Source organism: Vitis vinifera, chromosome 16 (assembly GCF_030704535.1).
Source record: "Vitis vinifera cultivar Pinot Noir 40024 chromosome 16, ASM3070453v1".
Classification (NCBI taxonomy): Eukaryota; Viridiplantae; Streptophyta; class Magnoliopsida; order Vitales; family Vitaceae; genus Vitis; species Vitis vinifera.
Genome location: NC_081820.1, coordinates 27,019,420 through 27,043,764, shown reverse-complemented (window position 1 = coordinate 27,043,764; position 24,345 = coordinate 27,019,420). Strand labels below are relative to the sequence as shown.

General features: G+C 33.1%; 1 protein-coding gene across 1 annotated transcript; it reads left to right on the top strand.

The window, feature by feature from the left end:
• Nucleotides 1-2,158: 2,158 nt before the first annotated feature.
• Nucleotides 2,159-6,429, top strand: LOC100255514 (metal-nicotianamine transporter YSL3). The gene is made up of 8 exons (XM_002274130.4): nucleotides 2,159-2,886; nucleotides 3,162-3,544; nucleotides 4,092-4,264; nucleotides 4,373-4,470; nucleotides 4,552-4,686; nucleotides 4,782-4,971; nucleotides 5,056-5,170; nucleotides 5,368-6,429. The coding sequence occupies exons 2-8, from the start codon at nucleotides 3,187-3,189 to the stop codon at nucleotides 6,294-6,296; spliced, it is 1,998 nt and encodes a 665-aa protein (XP_002274166.1). The 5' UTR covers nucleotides 2,159-2,886; nucleotides 3,162-3,186; the 3' UTR covers nucleotides 6,297-6,429.
• The last annotated feature ends 17,916 nt before the right edge of the window (nucleotides 6,430-24,345 follow it).

Genomic DNA, 24,345 nt, shown 5'->3' with positions numbered 1-24,345 from the left:
ATGTTGAAATAACTTAAAATGATGATGAAAATAAAATTAAAAGTGATTTCAATTGAAATGAAATCCCACTTATAAGTGGGATTTTAATTCAATTCATGGTATTTTGATTCCGTGTAAGTTATTTTTAAAAATATTTTTAAAAATTAAAAAACTAAAGACTTTTTTTAGATAAGCTGTTTTTAAAATAAATTTTTAATTTTGGTTTTGTAAAAAACACAAATTGTAAATTTAATTTATATAATATAAATTTATTTTATTTTATGTCTTATTAAAAATAAAAATAGTTTTTAATTACAAATAAAGCAAAAATGAATAGTTTTTAATAAAATATGAATATTAACAATATAATAAAATCATAAATTATATGTATATTTTATAAATAGTATAAAAATATAGATATTAACATTAAGCGGTTTATATTGTTAAAAAATAAATAATTAATAATAATTCAAAATTAATAATTTCTAATACTATTTATATGATTTTATAAATATTATAAAAATATGGATATTGACATCTTATAAAAGCATAATTAATTAATTTTGTTAAAAATAAAGAATATTTATTTAAAATTAATAATTGCTAATACTATTCTATTATAAGGAATATAAAAACAAATATAATTTAATTTTTTTAAGGTATAAATGAGCCAAAATTTTTATACATTTATTACTTAATTAAATTTTTTATATATATTTATGCATTAAAATATAATAATTGAAATCACCAAATTCATTCCTATTTAAAAGATAATAATAATGAAAACAAAATATTCATTTTCATTTTCATTTCTTATTCTCGCTTTCTAAACACACCTTCCTTGTGTATACTTCAATTTGTTGTTGTTTCGTAGGCTTTTATTTTTTTTTAAAAGAAAAGTGGATTTTAACTTACTAATTTTAAAAAATATAGAAAAAGGAACTCGAATTTTTATAAATCAATTTTATCTTCATTAATTTAAAAATATTTTAAAATACATTCATTTTTTCATAAGTTAAATAATTATTTTATGAAATACCCTTTTTATTTGATAATATTAAATGAAATTATAAAAAAAAAATTAATTTATCATTTTAATTTGATAAAAGTATCTCATAAATAAATATATTATAATTTTTTATTATATGATATGAGATATGAATCATTGTAGAAAATTTCTCTATTTCCCTAATTAATAATGATTTTGTATCTGTATTATATAAATCCACTCATCTTCTCATATTTTTTTAATAAAATTAAATAAAAATTTTGTTAGTTGACATCAAAAATAAAATAAAAAATTTTATTTTTTTTAAATATAATTGAAACTAAAATAATTAAAAATTAAATACAATTTAAAATTAAAAAAAACTTAAAAATTAAAAATAAAATAAAATATTAACTCTTATTATATTTTCAAGTCTTTCTCCATATCTATATTTTCTACTAGTGTGCTTTTAGTGAAATGAAAATTCATATTTTATTTTTATATTTTTAGCTTTAATTTTTATTTTTAATTATATTTTAAATTTTTAAAATTTTTTATTTTATTGATTTGAAATCAACTCTTATTATAAAAAAAAATGTTAATAGATATTATTGACTTGGCAAGTAAAAATGTCATTTAAGGAAATAATTATTTAATTTATAAAAAAGTGTATGCATTTTAAAATATTTTTAAATGAATAAAAACAAATCTAATTTATAAAATTTAGAGTTTTTTTGTTAATTTTTTTAAAATTAGTCGGTAAAACCATATATATATATATATATATATATATATATTAATTAAGGTGGATATGGAATCACAAATTTTCCTTTATTTTATTAATATTTTTAATTATATATATATATTTTATTTATTATTTATAATTATTGATAGTGATTTGTAAATTTACTTTGAGTTGGTCAAAAGAATGCATAACAATATCAGAAAAAAGGGCGTTAGAAGTTATGACGACACAACAATTTTCCGATCCTAGAAAAATACAAAAGCCTCAGAGGCTCGGAAATCCACGTGCCTCGAACGCACGTGACTCGACGCGCTAATCAGACAGGTGAATTGTGGACCCATATCTGACAGGCACAGGTGGCGTGACGTGATTGGCTGACTGTCCATTTTGTCAACTTGCAGAGAGGCGCAGCGTCTACATATCACTGTCACTATCTGTGTCACTTTGTTTTGATTTGATTTAATTTTTTGCCCTTTCCGATATGCCATGTTCCGAACACAAGGCAGTGAAAGTGATGGCACTTTGAAGGGAGGGCTGAGCCCAATCCATCATCATCTCTGTTCTTGAAGGCCACTAACATCATCCACAATGGAGATGGAAAGTAGAGGAGAGGGAGAGTCAACGAGCAGTTATTGATATGGAAAGTGGAAAGGAAAAAAAAAGCGTAATAGTTTGATTAAGAGATTAAAGTGTAGTACAAACGCCAAATTTGTACTTCAGAGCAGTACAATGGAAGTGGAGGCTTAAGCTTTAAGATTTTGAAGGATTTTACAGTTTTAGTCGGTGGGGTTTTCTTGCTTCTTAAATTGGTTTTTTCGTGGGGAATGTGAAGAGTGTGGATAGATAGAGAGAGAGAAAGAGAGTGACCCATTTGGATGTTTCTGATGCTGAGGTCGGGTGAATTTTGAGAACCCAATCGGTGGTTTGTGGGTTTGATTGTGGTTTATGGGTGAATTGGTGGAGACTCATCTGGCTGATTTGAGGGATCCGAGTGGAGGGATTGAAGGTGATTAGTCCATATTTGGGGGTGTTTCTGGGTCTGTAGAGAGTCGTTGAGGTGTTGAATGAGGTTTCAGAAGATCAATCTCGAGGTTCGGGAAGTTTTTTTTTTTTTTTTTTTTGAGTTTTTCCCAATCTCAATCTAGAGAGAAGAAGAACGACAGAAAGGAGTAAGGTAAGATCGCCCTTTTCTCTGTCTGTTTCCTCTGTTTCATTTACTCTCCTCCGTTTGGCTGCCGGGAAAACTGAACCGGAAGGGAAAATCAATTTGGTTTCCAGAAAACGAAAAAGCTCTCCCAAAGAGATTTTGGTTTTCTGGATCCCAAACAACGAAAAAAAAAAAAAAAGATCTAAGTTTCCCTGTCTTTTTTTTCTCGACAACCGAACATGCCTTTTCTCATTGAATTAGAATTTCAATCTGGATCCTTTTCATGCTTGAATTGACACCAGAAAAGAAGATTCCGATCGTAAAAAAATGGTGAGAGTGAACGGGGAAGAATCGAAGGAGATCGACGGAGTGGAACTGGAACAGCCTCAAGTTGCGCAAGAGGAGATGAGGAGAATTCCTCCATGGACGAAGCAGATCACCATACGGGGAATCATCGCCAGCGTAGTTATTGGAATAATCTACAGCGTGATAGTGACGAAGCTCAATCTCACAACTGGGCTCGTCCCAAATCTCAATGTTTCAGCAGCTCTGCTCGCCTTCGTCTTCATTGGGACATGGACAAAGTTGCTTCAGAAAGCAGGATTCGTCTCCACTCCTTTTACTCGACAGGAGAATACCGTCATTCAGACTTGTGCAGTCGCCTGTTACAGCATTGCTGTCGGAGGTCAGAGACTTAGGGCCAAAAAAAACACTTCCGAAAACCAGATTTTGAACACTCAACTGTTTTGTTTAATAAATGTATAAGAGTGTTTTTAAAAATAATTTTTATATTTAAGATTTTTAATTGAAATAACTAAAGTTACTATCTGAAAACACTTATTTTCATTTTTAAGAATAGAAAATAAAAAATAAAATTTTTATTTATTTATTTATTTTCAAAACTATTCTTGAAAATAGTTGTGAAACAGGATTTTTAAGTTTCGAAGTGTTTTTCAAAAACAATTTGAAAAACTGCTATACCATGTTTTGAACAATAAAAGTCTGTTTGAAATTAGTTTTTATGTTTTAAAACAATTTTTAGAAAACACATGAAAAGAACTAAAAGATATTATTTCTTATCACCAAATGGGTGTTCCTGTTTTCTGGCTTTTTTTTACTTCGGAGAATTAGAAACTGTTTTGATTTTGTGAATTTGCAGTAGAAAATCGATCTTCTCTTCTTGCTTGTTGTATGTTATATGCTTATTGGAGCTATTGATTATGGTACTGCAGGCGGTTTCGGGTCTTATCTGTTGGCGTTGAACAGGAGGACATATGAGCAAGCAGGTGTTGATACAGAAGGGAATACTCCAGGGAGCCATAAGGAACCCGGGGTTGGCTGGATGACTGGCTTCCTTTTTGCCACCTGCTTCGTCGGGCTGCTGGCCTTGGTGCCTCTGAGAAAGGTGATTTTTTCGGTTTTTCTAGTGATTTGGATGTAGAATAGCTATAGTGTTGGTATTTTCTTGGTGAGAAATCAAATTGGTTTGTTCACGTTTTTCGTTCTTATGCAGATCATGATAATAGACTATAAACTAACTTATCCAAGTGGAACTGCAACGGCAGTTCTCATCAATGGATTCCACACTCCTCATGGAGACAAGATTGCCAAGTATGCGTCCCTTTATTCTTATCTTTCTTGATTAAAACCGAGATAGAATTTGATGTAAACAAGTCCTGATCCTTCTTGCAGGAAGCAGGTTCATGGGTTCGCAAAGTGTTTCTCCTTCAGTTTCTTCTGGGCTTTCTTCCAATGGTTCTATTCTGGTGGAGACAAATGTGGATTCGTTCAATTCCCGACGTTTGGACTGCAGGCTTGGAGTCAAACGTATGTACCCCTCATCCTTCCTTTCATTTCCTTTCCATTGGGTACCTGTTCTTTATGCTTCAATCCTCATTGATTCAAGCAATTGGGTTCTACAGATTTTACTTCGATTTCAGTATGACTTACATTGGAGCAGGAATGATCTGCTCCTATCTTGTGAACTTGTCTTTACTCTTTGGCGCTGTGCTCTCTTGGGGATTAATGTGGCCATTGATGCGCCATAAGAAAGGAAATTGGTATCCTGCAACTCTATCACAAAGTAGTATGAAGGGCTTAAATGGCTACAAGGTTTGTGTGTGAATACCAAAAATGAGTTTCCATTAACTTGAGCCAAAAACCTCTGTGATTTACCAATATGCTCCTGCCCTGCAGGTTTTTATTTCGATCGCCCTCATCCTAGGAGACGGGCTCTACAATTTTGTTAAGATACTGCTTTTCACGGGCACAAGCATCATTAAAAGATTGAATAACAGGGGCTCAAATGCAAGTAAGTGATCACCCCTTTATTATAATCTATATGTCCTCAAAGAAGGGCTAAAATGCAAGCAGATGAGCAACCCTTTTCTATAATTTATCAGTCCTCACAGAAGGGCTAAAGCAGAGAGGGGCGACATATGTTTTCCTGGTTTGATTGAATCCTTTCGAGTATAGAGCTTTTCTAACATGAGGTTTTTTCCATTGCAGTTTCTGATGAGAATAAGAACCAGACCATGGGTGATCTTCAAAGAAATGAAGTGTTCATAAGAGAGGGTATTCCCATATGGTTGGCATGTACAGGATACGTCACCTTCTCCATCATCTCCATCATTGTGATCCCCCTCATGTTCCCCGAGCTGAAATGGTACTATGTGGTTGTTGCCTACACTCTTGCTCCCTCTCTTGGCTTCTGCAATGCTTATGGTGCAGGCCTAACCGACATGAACATGGCATATAATTATGGAAAAGTAGCCCTGTTTGTTCTTGCTGCCTTGGCAGGGAAGGATTCAGGCGTCGTTGCAGGGCTAGTTGGCTGTGGCCTGATTAAGTCCATTGTTTCCATATCTTCTGATTTGATGCATGATTTCAAGACTGGCCATCTCACTCTCACTTCCCCTCGATCAATGCTCCTTAGCCAGGCCATTGGGACGGCAATAGGCTGTGTGGTGGCTCCTCTCACATTCTTCCTCTTCTACAAGGCCTTTGATGTGGGGAACCCAGATGGAGAATACAAAGCCCCTTATGCTATCATTTACAGGAACATGGCAATTCTAGGAGTTGAAGGCTTCTCAGCCCTTCCCCACCACTGCCTCCAGCTCTGTTGCGGCTTTTTCATCTTTGCCATAGCAGCCAACTTGGTGAGAGACCTTTCCCCATCAAAGATTGGAAAATGGATTCCTCTCCCAATGGCCATGGCTGTGCCTTTCCTTGTTGGTGCCTACTTTGCTATAGATATGTGCATGGGGAGTTTGGTTGTTTTTGTGTGGCACAAGGTCAACAGCAAGAAGGCGAGTTTGATGGTTCCTGCAGTCGCCTCTGGTTTGATCTGTGGAGATGGATTGTGGATTCTCCCTTCCTCAGTCCTCGCCCTGGCTAAGATTAATCCTCCAATCTGTATGAGCTTCTTGGCGACTTAGAAAAACCAGAGGGAGGGGTATGGAGTAGGCAAGAACTATAGTTGAGTAGGAGACTTCATGGTTAATTTAAAGGCAGATGTGACAGAGTTTCAAATAAGTAACATGAATAATACACATTTGCGGTACACAACAATATGCATGTTCTATAATTTCTTTAACATTCATATATATATATATATATATATATATATATGAGTAACTTGCTTACATATTTCATCTTTGTTTTGAATATTGAGTTCTAATATCTTTGACTCGATTCTTATTTTTCTGATAAAATATAATACATAAATTCTGAATAAAATAATGGGACATAAAGAAGATTGATTTTCATGGTTGGATGACACGGTATGTGCATATTGAAGGACGGTCTAAGGAGAGAGAAAAAAGACCAGGGTTGATCCATATAAAGTCTAATGCTTTTATGGATTGGATGGAATGTTTTATCAAGGTTTTCTAGGTTTTTTCTTTGAAGTTATTAGGTACTCATGTATAATGCAAAAGCTTTAAAAGTATTTCAATATTTTTAATTGTTGCTCAAAAAACCATATAAAAAGTATCTAAAATATGTTGTAAAAAACTATTTTTAGAACTAATTATAAAAAAACTATTTTTTGTTAAAAGTTTGTTAATGTGTTCTGTGAGTTAGAAAATTGTTTTAAAAAGCAGTTTTCGAATGAGACTGGCCTATTTGGAAGCGTTTTAGAAAGCAATCATTGGTAACAATTTTTAAAAACAATTCTTAATTGTTTTTAAGAACAAAATTTTATTAACTTAAAATTTTGAAGTTCCATATTTTCATTGTTGCTTAGACAAAAACAAATGAAAACACTTAAAATATATTATAAAAAACAGTCTGTTGCATGAAAATAAAAAACTGTTTTTTCAAGAGTCAAAAACAATTTTCAATTTTTAAAGAGCACTATATAGGATATAGTAGAAGGTGGGTTGCAGAGGGGAAAAGGGTAGGGAGCTCAACCATATGAAATCTAATGCCTTTATGGGCTGAGTGGCCTTTTGAGAAGACAAGATGTATATCCAAGTTCCATCATTGGAACTGAAGTTGCATGAAGATGAAGATGGGGGAAGTATGGAATGAAGTATGCAACTACATAAAGAATAAAGTTTGGTAGGCCATCACATCAAAATGAGCCCCAATCCATTCCCTTTAGCAAAAATGGGTCATATTCTTCAAGCCTTGTCCGATACAGGAATTGACTAATGCCTGTTGCAAAACACTAAGCGAAGTAAACTCATGAGAGCTGATGTGATCTGTTTTCATTTTGAGCCACATTTGTTTCAATTTCATTGAAAATCATCTTCAAAACCCAGGTGGTGGTTTAGACTGTTCTGCTGATGTTGGAGGAGTTTACAGGCAGCCATTACGCACCACCAAACACATGTTGTATGATGAGAATAAAGGTTATACTTCCCTTCTCTTTGGCTTGATTTTGATATGCTTCAAAGCATTTCATAATACTTCAAAAGCCCATTATTTTTACATAAATAAGATGTTTGGCAAACTTTTGATTTTCGGAAAATATTAAAAAAAGAAAAAAAATATTTTAAAAAATAATTTTCTTATGTTTGATTTCTATAAAAAATTAAATATAATTAAAATTTATAATTTTTTTTATATTTTAAAATTATTTAATCTTTATATAAAAGTAAAAAATAAGTAAAATAAATTTAAAATATATATAAAAATAATTTATTAAATTTAAATTTATTTTTTATTTTTTTTACTTTCACTTTCCTTCAACTTTCCCTCGCATTTTTCCTCAAATTTTATGAAACCAAACATAGCCTTATAATCACTTTTAGCCTTATTTGAGATAGTTTTATGCCCCTATTCTTTTATTTTAACTGAAACCAAAATCATAATTTTTAATTCTTCAAAGATATAGGGCTTCTACAAGCAACAACATGATTCTTTGCATATCAAGCTCTTTTAAAACTATAAGCCCATTAAACAAAATTAGTAAGCTCTTATTAAGTTTTAAAAAAAGTTTAAACTTTTCCAAAGGCAATTCAAACAAAAATTGAATAATTGCCCAAAGGGTTATTGAGGAAACATGTTTTTGATAGAGTGCATTTGACAATATTTTTAGAAAACAATCCAAACATAGAAAGTGAGTTTAGAGAAAAATTAGGAGTGTGTTTCACAGCAATTCTAAAAAATGTTTTTAATTTTTTTAATACTTGAATGCTTCTCTTAGCCAGTAACAATTTTAAAAACACTTTTACCAAATTAAGAAATCACTTATAAGCTTTTGATAAAAAAAAAAAAACAATTCAACTAAATTCAGGTGAAATAGAAACAATCTTATTGGTACTCAAAGCAAACCATAGCTTTTAACTTTTAGACACGTTATTCATCTAAAAGGACAATGGAATTAAATTCTCTAAATCCTCATTTCCACTATGGATGGTGCAGAGGAGAGGCATTAGCCGTAGAGTCAGAACTAGAGGACAAACCTTCCCCTATATTGTACAAAGCCTGCAATTGCATTGTAGGCCCAAAATTATTCATTGAAGGAGGGCTGAGATTGAAAAGATTTTCATCTATATAGCTATTCCCCGCAATGTCCCAGAAGCCTGATAAGGACAACAAACCTCTCCACTCCATATGGTCAATGCCAGCGCCTCAATTCTATTTTCTTCAACCAACCAAAAGAAAAAGAAAAAAACCCAACTGGGTTTGACATAGAGCACAGTTTGAAATGTATAAGGTCAACTCAAGCTCAAAGAATTTTTTCAAAGAACTTGGAGTTTGGAGTTTCAGAAGAAGTACAGGGAAAAAATCCGTTTTGATCAAACCTGAGAAAATTGCACTATTGTAATCTAAGATGACAGCATAATCAAGCAAAATTGAGGGAAAAATTAGTAGAAATTTTTGACACTTCAACTACAAAATGCAAATGGACTGACTTAGAAAACACACAAAAGCTCTCAAATCCCTTTTCTTCAGTTTCCATTTTTGGGGGGTGTTTTTATTGGGGGTTTAATCGATGAAACCTGTCTTCTGGAAAACTGCGTTTCGAACTCTCCTCAAATCTCTACCTTTCAGCGTTCTTCCGACGCCCTCGACCACCGAAAACGTCATGACATGAGACCTTGCCACGATCTCATGCGGCGGAAGCATCTCCGCCTTCGTATCATCCTCGAGATCGTCGGAATCGTCCAGATCGGAGCGTCTCCGCCGTACGCCGTTGCTAGGCCATGCCGGAACATTGACCGGAGCCGACATGAGGAACTTGCCCGAGCCAGAGCCGGTGGAATCGCCAGAGCTCGATCCGGACCGCGGAATCGGCACTGGCGGGATCGTCCTGGCGGCGGATGTGGCGGAGAATGAGGGATCTAGGCCGGATTGGCGTCGGAGAAGGGTCGGGCGGTCGTCAGACAAGACCGAAGACAGGCCCAATCTCGCCGGCTGGAACTTGAGCCGGAGACTGGACGGAGGGCTGGAGTCCGTCGATGGCGACGGCGACGGCGAGTTTGGGCCTGCGGAATCGGGTGACCAGACCACGTCGGACTCGTCTAACTCGAGCGGGTTCGAATCCGAGTTGGGTTGTTTGAGTTGCCTCAAGAACCGATTTGTTGGTGAAGACGAGTGAAAATTCATGGTTCTCTGAAATTCGTACTTTCTTTCCTATTTTCTTTTGTCGGAAATTTTTGAGAGGAATGGTGTTTGGTAGTCGGGAAAATCAGGAAGGCAGAAAGTAAGTGGGAAGATGCTCTGTTGTGCGCCACACGGTTGGTTGATTCTAGTGCCACTAAAATGGTGCTGGTTGGAAACTAATAATTATAAATTTACAATAAGAATATTTGATGAGAAGTCTGTCACGGGCGTTTTGGTCGTTATGAATAATTAGAAAGGGTAAAATGGTCTGAGAAGTATTTTCAACCCAATCCGATTAAAAATATCATAAACCCGCAAAATACTGGTGTCTTGATTTTAATTTTTTTTTGAAAAACAACCAAAATATTGGGCAAAAATTTTGAAAAATATATGTAGATAACAAAATAATATATATTATTGTATTTAGGCTATATTTGATTATTGAAAAGTATTAAGAAAAAATTATTAATTTTTTTATATTTAGTTTCATTATGAAAAATAAGTAATTTTTAAAAAAAAAATATAATTAAAATTAATTAAATATTTATACATTTAAAACTTATTTAATTTTTATATAATAAATAAAAATAAGTTAAATGAATTTAAAAAATTACATAAAAATAATTTATTAACTTTTAATCTATTTTTATTTTTAATTTTCGTTTCTATTTTCTCTCAATTTTTTTTGAAAATCAAACATGACCTTAACATAAAGATAATAACTTTTTAAAGTAATTTTTTGGTGATATAATATTAACGTGGATAGAAATTTTATTTCAATAAAAATATATTATATTTTAATATTTTAAATTAAAATATATTATATTTATCAAATAATTAAAATTTACCCCAAAAAATCTATATTTAAAAATTAACTTAAAATTATACAATTTTTTTTTACTCATTCCATATTTGTTTAATATTTTTCTAAAATTATCTTAAAAGATTATTCACCTAAAAAAATTAAAAGGTATCCATAAAATTATCAATTTTGTATAAATATTTTTTACTATATTTAGAAAAAAATAAATTATTAAATTTTTTTAATGAGATTTTATATTAAATATTTAATTTAAAAGTTATTTGAAAGTTTCATTAACAAATTTATTTGATATTTTTTGTTGTGAATATATTTTTAAATCATTAAAATTATTGAAAGATGTATTAATAATTTATTTTATAAAATTAATTTTTATTTAATATTAATATTTTATGAAATATAAAAAAAATATTTCCATTAATCTTTTTAATATTGTAGTGGTTTGTAGATTACTTTATCTTTTTTTATATTTAAAAATAAAAAAATAAAATTAAAATTATAATTTTTTAAATAAAAATTAATATGATAAAAAAAAAAAAAGGATAGTATAAAAAAAATTAAGACAAAATTTTTAAAAAAGGTAATTATTATCATTGTCCTTTTTAGGGTAAGTTTTAAAAAAACTCCTATTTTAAAATCATGGGGCGTTCTTTCAACATAGGCTCCATAGGGCCTGAGCCCAACATCTTGGAAGGGTCCTTAACTTCTCTTTCGTTTGGACTAACCATATGCATGAGCCGCGTACCATTAGGTCTAGGCCTAATTTATAACTTCTATGGGCTTGGTCTGGCTATAGCAGGGCCCAATTAAATTTTATTTTTATTTAAAAAAAATATTAGTTAAAAGTTTTCTTTTGACTAAATAATAAAAATAAGAAAAATAATATTTATTTAATAAATAATCAAATTCATCTCGTAAAAACTTAATGAAAATGTAAAGATAAGATAACCATTTCAAGATATTATATATCATTTTTCATAATAAAGAAATCAAATATTTTCTTTTGGAATCAATTGAAATCTTGGTTATGAATGATATTTCCTTTCGATCGGGATTATTTTGATTTCTTTTTAATAATTATTTAAATTATTCAAACACAAAAATATAAATAAACTAAAAAAATAATAGATTTACTTAATAAATAATAAAATTTATCATCTTAAAAACTTAAAGAAAATGTAAAGATAAGATAATAATTTTAAGATGTTATTGTAAACCCCTCTTGGACCATGGGTTTTTTTTTCTCAAAGCCAAGAAGAGCTGGCAGCTTGTTTTTGGAGGTAGGGCTGATTTTCGGGGGAGCCAAGCTGCATGAGACGTGTAGCATTGGACATGACCACCTTGCCATGGTGGTGGTTGAAGCAGTAGAGCTGGTGGAGAAGAAAACCAGTTGGATGGAAGAACAGAAAGAGAGGTCGTTGGCTAAAAAGCTTGAGAGGGGATTCGGAAAAGGGTATGGGCTGGAAAACTGGTTTTAGGGGGGAATGGAACTAAAAAAGAAAGGAAAAACAGATGGGCAGCTTCAGAGAAAGATATGAGGGCAAAAAACAGGGAATGAGCCGATGGAAGGGCGGTCCATGGGTGCTCTATTTTGGAGAGATTGAAAGAGAGTGAGCTGGGTGGAAAAACAAAGAATAGAGAAAGAAATAAGGCGGTGAGCAGCTTAAAAACAGAGAGTGGGGTGAGAGAATTAGGATAGCAAAGACAAAAAAAAAAAAAAACAGGGGGAGTTTTTCAAGGATTGGAGCAGAGCAAGGGGAGCTGGTCGGTTGGATTCGGGGGTTGAGCTAATTGTTGGGGGGAGTGCTGGAAAACGTGAGCAGCTTGAGAGATATGAGAAGTGGAGATCTAGCTTTTCGAGAAAGGAAAACAAATAGTTGGACTTACACGGGTGGCAGCTTGGAAGAAAAACAGAAAAATGGGTGAGCTGAGCATGGAAACCGGGGAGGAGAGATGATGAAAACGAGTGGAAATGGATTCTGAAGAGAGAGGTAAAGTGTAGGATAAAATGAGACTAGGAGAAAAGACTTGGGTGTTGAGAGTCTAATGATTTTTTATTAGAAAGTTGTGAAGAAGTCATTACATGCAATGGGGTTTTCCTCAGTTTTTTTTTCATTTGGGTTCCTTCTCAAAAGGTGATATTTTTCTATTTGTTTATACATCTGGGTTTCGTTTTTGTTGGGATTTTGTGATGGTGGGTTAGAGAATTTTTGCTTTGTTTTGGGAATCCCATCTCTGTTTTTGAGTTCTTGACTTATTATCATCATCATGACTGTTGGAAAATTTGATTTGCTTGTGCTGGGTTTTTCCACCTAGAAATGGAACATTGAGACTATGGGCATAACTTAGCATGGAAAACTAAGTAAATGATGGGTCCCAGCATTATCAACTCATTTCCATTCTTCCCATTCTGTCATACAACTAGGGGTCTCCAACGGGCGGGGCGGGCCGGGCTGGCGGGCCAAGCCTTGGGCTTTTTTAAATAAGCCAAAAGGCTTTAGAAATGAATGGAGAGGGGGGGATTCGAACCCCTCCCCTCATGGTTCAAAGTAAAGGCTCTAACCAACTGAGCCACATTACTTTTGTGTTAAATGTTAGAGTTAGTTATATATATATAACATAAAGTATATTATTTTTTTAAAAAAAATTAAAGGCTCCAACAGTCCAACCCATGCTCCTAGCTGCCATGTGACCGTTGGGCAACGGTCACATGGCCAATTTTTTTTTTTTTTTTTTTAAAAAAAACCTTCCTATAAATACATCTTCTCCCTTTTCATTTTTTCATCAAATTCTCTCTATTTCTCTCTCTATTTCTCTCACATTCTACAATATTTCAATTTTTTTTATTTTTCCCTCAAATTATACAATATTGTTGGTGGTGCAAAACAAGCATTGGTGGCTCCAAGAGTTCAAATTTGCTAGGAATTTCTGCATCGGTTCTCTAATTGAGTAACATACTTCACCCCTACTACTTTATTTTTTTGTTACATTTTTTTTTATATTTATTACTTTATTATTTTTGGCATAATATTTTATCAATAATTATAATATGACAACAAGTGCTTCTTCATCTAGTCCATGTGATGAAATATCATCAAACAAAAAATTTACTTCAAATATATGGAATTTTTTTGATAGAGTAGAAATAATTTTAGAAAATAATAAAAAAGAAATAAAAGCAAAATGTAAAATTTGTAATAAATTTCTTACTGGTGGCTCAAATGCAGGCACAAGTCATTTAAAAAGACATCACGAAAATTGTAAAACTAAAAATAATGTAGATATTAGAAATTATATGCAATTAGGTAAAAATGAAAGTGGAAATTTAAAAACATTTTCTTATGATGAATCTAACTGTCGTGAAGAAATGATTGATTATATAATAAGAGCAGAACAACCTTTCAACATGATGGAAACTCATGATTTTGTAGGAACAATTCAACGAGGTATTAATCCTCAATTTAAAGGTTGGTCTGGAAATACAGTTAAAAGAGATATTATGAAAAAATTTTATACACAAAAAGAAATTTTAAAAATTTTTTTTGCAAATTTTGAAGGAAATATTTGTTTAACATCTGATATTTGGACATCTTTAACTCACACTGGTTTTTTATGTATAACTGCTCATTACATTGATAATGAATGGAAATTAAATAAAAGAATAATTTCATTTAAATTAATAAATGCTCCACATAGTGGTAAAAATATAGCAACTTTAATAAATGAAGAAATTATAAATTTAGGCCTTCGTGATAAAATATTGACAGTAACATTAGATAATGCTGCTAATAATGATGCAGCAATAAATAGACTAAAACTATATTGGCAAGTAAAAGATGATCATGCTAAAATATTTCATGTGCGTTGTTGTGCACATATTTTAAATTTAATTGTAAAGGATGGATTAAAAAATGTTGATGATACATTGGAAAAAATTAGAGGCATTGCATATAGTATTAATAGTTCTCAAGCAAAACATGAATTATTTTTTGATTGTTGCAAAATGTTAAATATGAAAAGAAAAAATATAAATTTGGATATGGCCATTAGATGGAATTCCACATATAAACTTTTACAAAATATTACAAAATATAGAAAAGTAGTCGAATTATATGAAATACAATTACTTAACAATGATTGTGATGCAGATATTGATGCATTAAGTGATTATGATTGGCATGTTGCGGATCTTTTAAGAGATCTTTTTGAAATTTTTGATACTTCAACAAACATTTTTTGTGGTGTATATTATCCAACTTCAAATCGAGTTATTATGCAAATAACTAATATTTTTATTGTACTTCAAAAATATTTAAGTTTTGAAATATTTAATGATACAATATTTGCAATGATAGAAAAATTTAGAAAATATTGGGGAGAAATACCTTTAATTTTTTATATTGCTTTAATTGTGGACCCTAGATTGAAATTTGAAGCTTTGGATGAATGGTTAACAATTATTTATTTTAATGACCAAATAAAAATTGAAGAAATTAAAAATGAAATAAATTCATTATTATATAATTTATATAACTATTATAAAGAAAAATATGGTAATGATATTAATACTAATAAATTACCACCTACATCTACAAACTCCTCATCTTTTTATAAAGGAGCTCTAGAAATGTTGAAAAGTCGAAAAAAGACAACAAATAGTTCTCCAAATAATACATCTGATTTAGATAAATATCTTAATACTAATATAATTCCATTTGAAGATCAAGAAGATTTTGATATTTTAATATGGTGGAAATCACATCAACACAAATATCCTGTGCTTTCTATAATTGCTCGTGATGTACTAACAGTTCCTGTGAGTACAGTTGCATCAGAAGCTGCTTTTAGTGCAGGTGGAAGAGTTATTAGTAAAAAACGATGCAACTTAGCGCCAGACGTTATTGAAGCAGGGATATGTGTAAAAGATTGGGAAATTGCAGAAAAAAGGATGTACGATTCCATTCGAGAAACAGAGATGCTTGTCGATATGGAATCTTTAAAACTATCAAGATCTTCATGGATGCATGATAGTTCGCCATCACCGCCAGAAAATAATGACTAAATGTATATTATATTTTTATTTTTATTTTTTGTGGTTGAAAAATACAAATGATTGACAAATAAATAGGTGCCAACCTAGTTGGGATGTATTTATTTTGTAGTGATGTAAAATTTTCCCACATTTTTAAATGTAATTATACATTCAATGAATAAAATTTTGAAATGAATATTTTTTTTAATACTTTTTATTTTTGTAGTTTTTTTTTTTAAATGGGCGGGCCTACGGGCCGGGCCGGGCCTAATTTTAGGCCCACGGCCCGGCCCTAATTTTAGGCCCGCGGCCCGGCCCGCCCATAAACGGGCTCGGGCCGGGCCTAAAGCGGGCCGCGGGCCGCGGGCTTTTTGGAGACCCCTACATACAACCATCAAGCCTATTTTTTCTCACTATTTCCTCAACTTAAACCGGTTCCAATTCTCTTTCACGCGTGTGGAGTCCATATTTCCATTTTAATTCTCCATTTTTTTTATATCAAAGTTCATTTTTCCAAAATTCTCATTTTTAAATTTAATTTTCAAATAATTTTCCAAAATTTTAATTTCCAAATTTAAAATTTTTAAAACTTCATTTTTAAAATAATTTCCCAAAATTCTTATTTTAATTTTTTTTTTAAAATTCCATTCTCAAATCATTCTTCAAAATTTAATTTTCAAAACTTCAATTTTCAAATACTTTTCCAAAATTCCAATTTTCAAATCCAATTTTCAAATCCAATTTTCAAAATTTCCTTTTTCAAATAATTTTCCAAAACAATTTTTCATCTTCAAATCATTCTTCAAAATTTGAATTTTCCGAAATTCCATTATCAAAATAATTTTTCCAAGATTTTCGAAATTTAATTTTCTGAGAATCTTTTCTCAAATTTACTTTTTAAAATATTTTCTCAAAATTCCAATTTTCCAAGATTTCAATTTTTTTAAATTTAATTATCGAAAATTCCATTTTTGAAATTTAATTTTCAAAATTCCACCCTCAAATTTACTTTTTAAAATAATTTCTCAAAATTCCAATTCTCCAAGATTCCAATTTTTTTTAAATTTAATTTTTCGAAATTCTATTCTCAAATTTACTTTTTTAAAATAATTTTTCAAATTTTCTAAAATTCCAATTTCTTTCAAATTTAATTTCCAAAATTCCAATTCTTAAATTTAATTTTCAAAACTCCAATTTTCATTAAATTTCCAAAACTCCAATTCTTAAATTTAATTTAAAAAAAAAAACTCCAATTCTCGATTAATTTTCAAAATTCCAATCCTTAAATTTAATTTTCCAATTTTCAAATGATTTTCGAAACTTCAATTTCTTTCAAATTTAATTTTAAGAACTCCCATTTTCAAATATTTTTAAAAATTCCAATTTTTTTTAAATGTAATTTTCGAGACTCAAATTTTAAAATAAATTTTTAAAACTCTAATTTTCAAAACTCTAATTTATCAAATAATTTTAATTCCACTCCAGTTTTCAGATATATATTAATTCTATCACTTTTCATCATTCATTAGGGTTTTAAGTTACTAAAAATCTTTTTTTTTTTTAATAAACTTGCCACATTTCCTTTCAGGTAGACACTTTCACAAATTTTCTTTGATTTTAAAATAATTTTCCGTTTTCCTTGATTTTTAATAAGCATGAAGACAATTTTCATAATTTCAAAACAATGGAATTTGTGAGATTAATTCATGCAAGATAAATTGGGCTTTGGTGGGGCCCTACATATGATCTCTTCTGATTGTCAATTGCTATGTTTAATGAATATTGTTTGATCTTTGTCTTGCTCTTTGATATGCATGTGATAATTTTATACTTGAACTAACCTTGTTTCCATGATAGCACACTATTATTTGTTGTCAAGGTACGCTCTCACTCTCACTTTGTTTATTCTCATACATGATTCATTTTATTATTTGATCATTTCATTGGTATCTATTGATTTCATAGTTAATTGTCATGTTTGCTTCACTTTATTTAGTAGAGACCCATTTTTAGAGACTTAGAGGGGTGCTACGGTCTTTTTATCGTACCTTCCCAATAAGTAATTTGACCCCCAGACTTGACTCGGTTTTTCACAGGCCTGTCTTTTCCAAATAAGAAGTCACACAGGGTTTTCTTTCTTATTTTGTTTTCTCTTAAAAAAAAAAATTAAAATAAGCGATGACTCCAAGTATTTTTTCTAAAAACCATTTTTTTCACAAAATAAATAAAAAAACGAGTTTGTCATCGAGTGGGAACACATTGAACAAAACTATGGGGTCCACAAAATGGCGACTCCATTGGGGATGTTTTGAGGGTCAAACTTAAACTTAAGTTGAAGCAAATATGGCGTTTGATTAGTCGATTGATGGATACTTTCTCTTTGTGTTTTTTTATGATTGAGTGTTCATAGCACATTGAGAGTTTTGATATGACGATTTTCCATGCCTAATTGCTATATCCATTTGCGACATTAGCATGCTGATGATATTGATCGATTCTACGTTTGCCATGATTATCTCGTTCACTTTGACATGTATGTTCATATTGTTATATATCCTGTTTGTTTTAGTGTTGATTCACTTGCTTGTATATTATCTTGATCATCTTGGAGCATGTTATCCTTGCTATATATCCATCTTGATTATCATATTTCTTGTTTAGCTTGTGTGTAGATTTGGATTATATACCTGTGGTTTGCTTGACTGCTTGTTGCATGACCTATATTCTCTTGCATGGTGCATGTGTTGCTTGTCTGTGTGGGACACACACCTATCCCCTTATCTCCAAGTCCCTAGTCTCAGGTCGAACTAGTTTCCTTTGATCTCGTATTTCATATGAGACTTGTTGCTTTGTTTGCTCTTCGATCAAGCTAGTGATTAAGAGTAGGATTTAGCAATGAGCTATATCTATGTTTTAGAGCATTTTGGAGGTGGTCGACACATTGATGCTAATTGGAGTCCGATCTTTGAAGACTTGTATAACCCAGAGCTAGATTTCAAGATATTTGTGTGGCTAGTGTGTTTTCTTTTTAGCTTTATAGGATCTTCGGATGCACCCACACCATTCACTATGCACTTTAGTTGACTACTGAGTGCTAAGATTTGCGAGAGTTTTCACCATAGGAAACCTTCTGGGATGCCGAGGTAGTGCATGTGTGGAGGGGATGACTATCTTGTATGGAAGCGTCCCGTCTCTTTGAAGGCGTGCAAAGGGTTGCGTACCACTGTAGGGTACGATCGCTTTTGCTATGGAGTCCCTCTTTTTTCTTTTTAGAGTCACCTTGACCTTGTAGGTTGAGCCTTAGACCCTTCGATCAGGACTTCTTTCCCTAAATGTGGGTGCATCTGAGGGCCTTCAGAGTCTCTTTAGTTATAGTTCGGATCCAGTACTATCTCTTTTGGTCTCCAGTTGAGAGTGCTTAGATATCAGTGCGAGTTTGAGTATCAGTTGGACCACCCTTTACTGTATAGTTTTGGTTTCCTCTTGTCGCTCGTTGAGTCTAACACACTTTTTCCCTAGGGATTTAGATAGTCTTCTTTTCTTGAGTTGACACATTTTTTCGGTTTGTTGTCACTTTCTGCTTGACGTTTTGGGATATGCTCATTGATTATGTTCACTTTTTTACAACATTCATGTGTCATGGGCTTGATACTTCATTCTTTGGTCGATTTGCCTATTTCTATTTTCAACCCGATATTTTCATTACAAAAAGGTGAAAGACTCATTTTCACATTCATATATTTTTTAAAGATCTGCCTTGATCACCTTATCATTTTTCTTTATGGAGCCTGGGTTGAAAGTGAATCAGAGATATTTTGTTATAGATGGAGTATCGATCTCATGACAGTGTTGTTTTTCACACCTTATTCATTTTCTGGATCACTGATAGAAATTATTTAGTCACATTTGTATCCATCTCACAATGGACACCTTTATGACCTTAGAGTTTCTGTCATATTTCCAGTTTTAGATTTCCATCACATGACCATATATCATATGATATGTTGTACTTTTGACTTGGGACATCTATTCATTTGCACATTGTGGTCTTGAGGCTTGACCTATCATGGAGGATATTGAGCTTATTGGCCTACGATCGGAAGATCGACCTAGAAAATTCGAGACTGTGACCCATTTCACCTTCTGATCAGAGCAAGTACCATATCTATATCCATATCCTGAGTTTGTAGACTTGATGACCTACCCATTTTGAGCTTGACATGAGACCACCCATTGGTACCATTATACGACCTTACCATCCTTATTCACCTTTGTATGCTACAGTACCATTTCCTATTCTTTCCATCATTTCCTTGATCTGACCAGGTAGAGTCCGAGATGATTAGACTTGAGGTGAGCTTGGCATGATGATAGATGGATCACGATGAAAGAGTGGTTTGACTGCTTGATGATATTGCTGAGGCAAAGGGGTTATCATGGAACATCCAGATCTGAGCCATTGCACATGACTTCAGAAAGTCTAGATGATTAGAGATGGTGATTTTATGAGATGATGGTGAGTGGCTTATGATGATAGAGTGAGGTGATGGTCATAGAGCTTTGATGATTATCACAGAGCATTAGTGAGAGCTTTCACACGATTTCAGAGAGGTTGATATGACTATGTTGGACGAATGCCAATCTTTAGGATTGACCACATGAGATTTTGAGAGTACGATGTTCGAGGTAGTTGTCAAAGGATGGGTAGTCATCATTTCATGAGCCCATTTAATTTATCACCCTTACATATAGAGTTACCCGTTGCTAGCCTATTGAGCCTTATACGAGCACATAACATTTTCTTTCATCACCTCATTTACTTATTACACTGGGTTGAGGACCCTATAGTGCTTGCATGCTTTGATTAGATATTTCATGAGTTCTAGACATGACATACATATTCAGGCCTCATTCCTCACTATTCATTGTGATATTTTCCATTTTGACATCATCTCATCACTTTTTCCGACATCACATATCACCACTTGTGATATTCGTTCTCTGTCTTTTCTCTCATCATTGCTTACTCAACATTATCCTTGTTTCATCTTGAGTGGTGGTTTTTCACACATCACTGCATGGAGGATTGTCACATTCTTTCCCTCTATTCACCCCATAGGCAGTGGTTCAGAGATCTCAGTTTGAGAGGTTGTCTTGTTAGTGAGGATTCATGTTACATCTGTATGTGGAAAGGATTTGATTTTTTGGGTATGTATTTTCATAGGAGGTAATTCATTATTGATAAGAGTATGCGCAAAAATAAAAAATAAAAAAAATGCATTGTTCATTATACCGTTTTCCATTGAGCACATATATGGATGTGCTAGTTTTCTTCATTGAGTTTATGTGTTACAGAAAGTTCGTATGTGAGCTTTTTTATGAGATTCTATCTTGGTATATGTTTTGGGTGAAAGTATGAGTCGCCCATTCGATTTTTGTGAAAGAAGTGAGCAACCTTTCTACGGTATCTCTGGATCATTGCTCTATCCATCATTCCATCCATTTTTTATGTGACTTATCTCTATGCTTTGATGCAAGTTGACCATCACTCACTTTTCTATCTTTACTTTATTCATTCATTTCACTCTACCTCATCCGATTTATTTCTTTTCTCATCGTACTTGATGTTTCACTTGGGTTTAGCATCCAAACTTTATTATTTCTTATTCGATATGTCCATTCCATTACCATCACCTTTCGTGTAGGGATCCTTAGGTTTACGACTCATGATGTTTTCTACGCATTGCATTTCATGCATGAGAGGTATGCGGATTATATCGTTGGGATCTTTGAGCCTAGTTTCCTTTCGTTTCTTTCATCCTATTACCTTAGCCTACGTTACGTCTTGTGTCTTAAGACCACTCTGAGGTCATGACTTCACACATTGTGCTTGACGGCTCATACATGGGCAATACTTGAGATTGGCTGGAGATTATTTCTTGGAGTATACTGGATGAGGAGTTGAGACGATGGATTACACTGGAGCATACCCTTCTTATCAGTGATGGATTTTATGAGATGATGTGATATACACTGGGACATACCCCACTCATTAATGACAGTTTCTTTCAGGATGATACCTTGTATTGGGGCATAGTTAGTTTGCTTCTTCACTTGGATTGTGATGGATTGGGAGTTGTGGGATGACCCTACACTAGGGCATAGCCATTTCAAAGAGCGCTTTTATTGGAGATATAGTCACTCTACTCGATATTTTACATTGGGACACCCCCACTCATTCATGGTTGATTTTTGAGATGATGGTTTGTTTTGAGATACAATTGCTTTAGAGATTGCACATGTTGAGACATAGCCCTCTCATTGGCGATGAACTTTGATTTATCTTGGAGCATAGACACTTCAGATGGTTTATACTGGGGCATAGCCACTTCATTCGCACTTATAGAGCACGAGGATTCTAATTCATATGGATTATGTTTAGATGTTTCCATTTTTAGCATCAGGAGTAGAGATTGATTGATTTGTTGACATACACTACGCGTGGTCCTCCTCAACAGTTATTGACTCAGATACACTACTTTATATTGGGGCGTAGTCGGGGTGGGAGCATTTTTCATTGGAATATAGTCACTCTATCGGATCCTTTACATTAGGGCATATCCATCTTTTGGAGAGATATCATATTGATTCTTTACATTGGAGCATTTGACGGGTGATATTGAGATTATTGGATTATTTCATGTTATCCTCATTGCATACTTGGACATAGCCACCTTGTTAGATATTTTGACATCGAGACTTGACTTTCTATTTATGATTGTTGTTTTTGATGGATTATGGAGCTATTAACACCTTGGGTTTTGTCTTCTTGGCATACTTGAATGATCTCGGATACCTGCCTACCTTTTATTTCATACTTAGACATTTCACCCTTGATACTTTCATGTTTTCTATCTTACCAGAGCTTGATCATTACCTTCTTTTATCCCACACATCTCACCATGACACATGACCTCACACCCCTCTCTCGATTAGGAGAAAATGTAGATCAGTCCTCGATTTATTTGATTGCGCTTTCATACATATTTTGGACTTTAGGTTCAACATCTTCCATGATGGCAAGGCCTGATAGATTGTTGATTTATTAGTGATGATGTTTTGATTTTGACAGTTGGCATGTTGAGTGTTGATTTGCTTGCTCTTTGCATTTTGAGCACTAGTCATCATTGTTTTTATTCATCAGTTAGTTTTGTTTTGTTATCATGGTATCACGATGCATAGTCCTGTTTGACATTACCTATTTGAGATTAGACATTTTCATTACATGATGGATGAGCATATTTCAAAGCACAGCAGTTTTAAGGCATTTTGTATCTCAGTTTGTTCACCGTTACATGTTGGGGGATACCCCATTCTCTGAGAGCACTAGACTTTTCAGCAGACTTTCATTCACCTTTTGATCAGTTGTTGACCCCTACGAGTTGCATATTAGGGCATACCCTCCTTCCATGGGTTCATCAGACTTTTCACAGACTTCATTATCTTTTAACCTAGTTGTCAATCCTTATGAGTTGTCATACTGGGGCATATCCCCTTCGGTTGAGTTTGCTTGCATCGTTATCTTAGTTATCCTCTGTCTTTTAGCCATTTGATCGATCGTTCATCTTATCAGTTCAGTTTTAGTTTTTAGGACCGCACCTATATCAATCGATCATCTTCTTATTAGTTTGTGTTCAGTTTGAGTTGGGACCGCACCTATATCGATCGACCATTTCATTGTCATGTTAGTTTAAGTCAGGGTCACACCTATATCAATTGGTCATCTTCCTATCAGTTTGTGTTCAGTTTGAGTTGAGACCACACCTATATGAATTGGTCATTTGTATTGTCAGTTTGAGTTTTTGGGGTCGCACCTGTATCGATCGACCATCTTCTTGTCAATTTGAGTTTTTCGAGACCGCACCTATATCGATTGATCATTCATCTTGTCAGTATGAGTTTGAGTTTTCAGGGCCGCACCTATATCAATCGATCATCTTCCTATTAGTTTGTGTTCAGTTTGAGTGGGGACCGCACCTATATCGATCGATCATCATCTTATCAGTTAGAGTTTGGGGCCACACCTATATTGATCGACCATCTCATTGTCATGTCAGTTAGAGTTTCAGGGCCGCATCTATATTAATCGGTCATCTTCCTATCAGTTTGTGTTCAGTTCGAGTTGGGACCGCACCTATATCGATCTGTCATTCATCATGTCAGTTCAGTTTGAGTTGGGGTCGCACCTATATCAATGGGTCATCTTCCATTCAGTTTGTGTTCGGTTTGAGTTGGGACCACACCAATATCGATCGGTCATTGTCTTATCAATTAGAGTTTGGGGTTGCACTTATATCGATCGACCATCTCATTGTCACGTCAGTTAAAGTTTCAGGGCCGCAGCTATATCAATCAGTCATCTTCCTATCAGTTTGTGTTCAGTTCAAGTTGAGACCGCACCTATATTGATCGGTCATTCATCATGTCAATTCAATTTGAGTTGGAGCCGCACCTATATCGATTGACCATCTCATTGTCATGTCAGTTTGAGTCAAGGTCACACCTATATCAATCGGTC

What these genes read in the sequence shown, in the direction of transcription:
- LOC100255514 (XM_002274130.4), top strand. Translation starts at nt 3,187, where the DNA reads ATGGTGAGAGTGAACGGGGAAGAATCGAAGGAGATCGACGGAGTGGAA. An exon ending in TTACAGCATTGCTGTCGGAG is followed by an intron (nt 3,545 to 4,091) that starts GTCAGAGACTTA and finishes ATGGTACTGCAG; the next exon opens with GCGGTTTCGGGTCTTATCTG. An exon ending in CCTTGGTGCCTCTGAGAAAG is followed by an intron (nt 4,265 to 4,372) that starts GTGATTTTTTCG and finishes GTTCTTATGCAG; the next exon opens with ATCATGATAATAGACTATAA.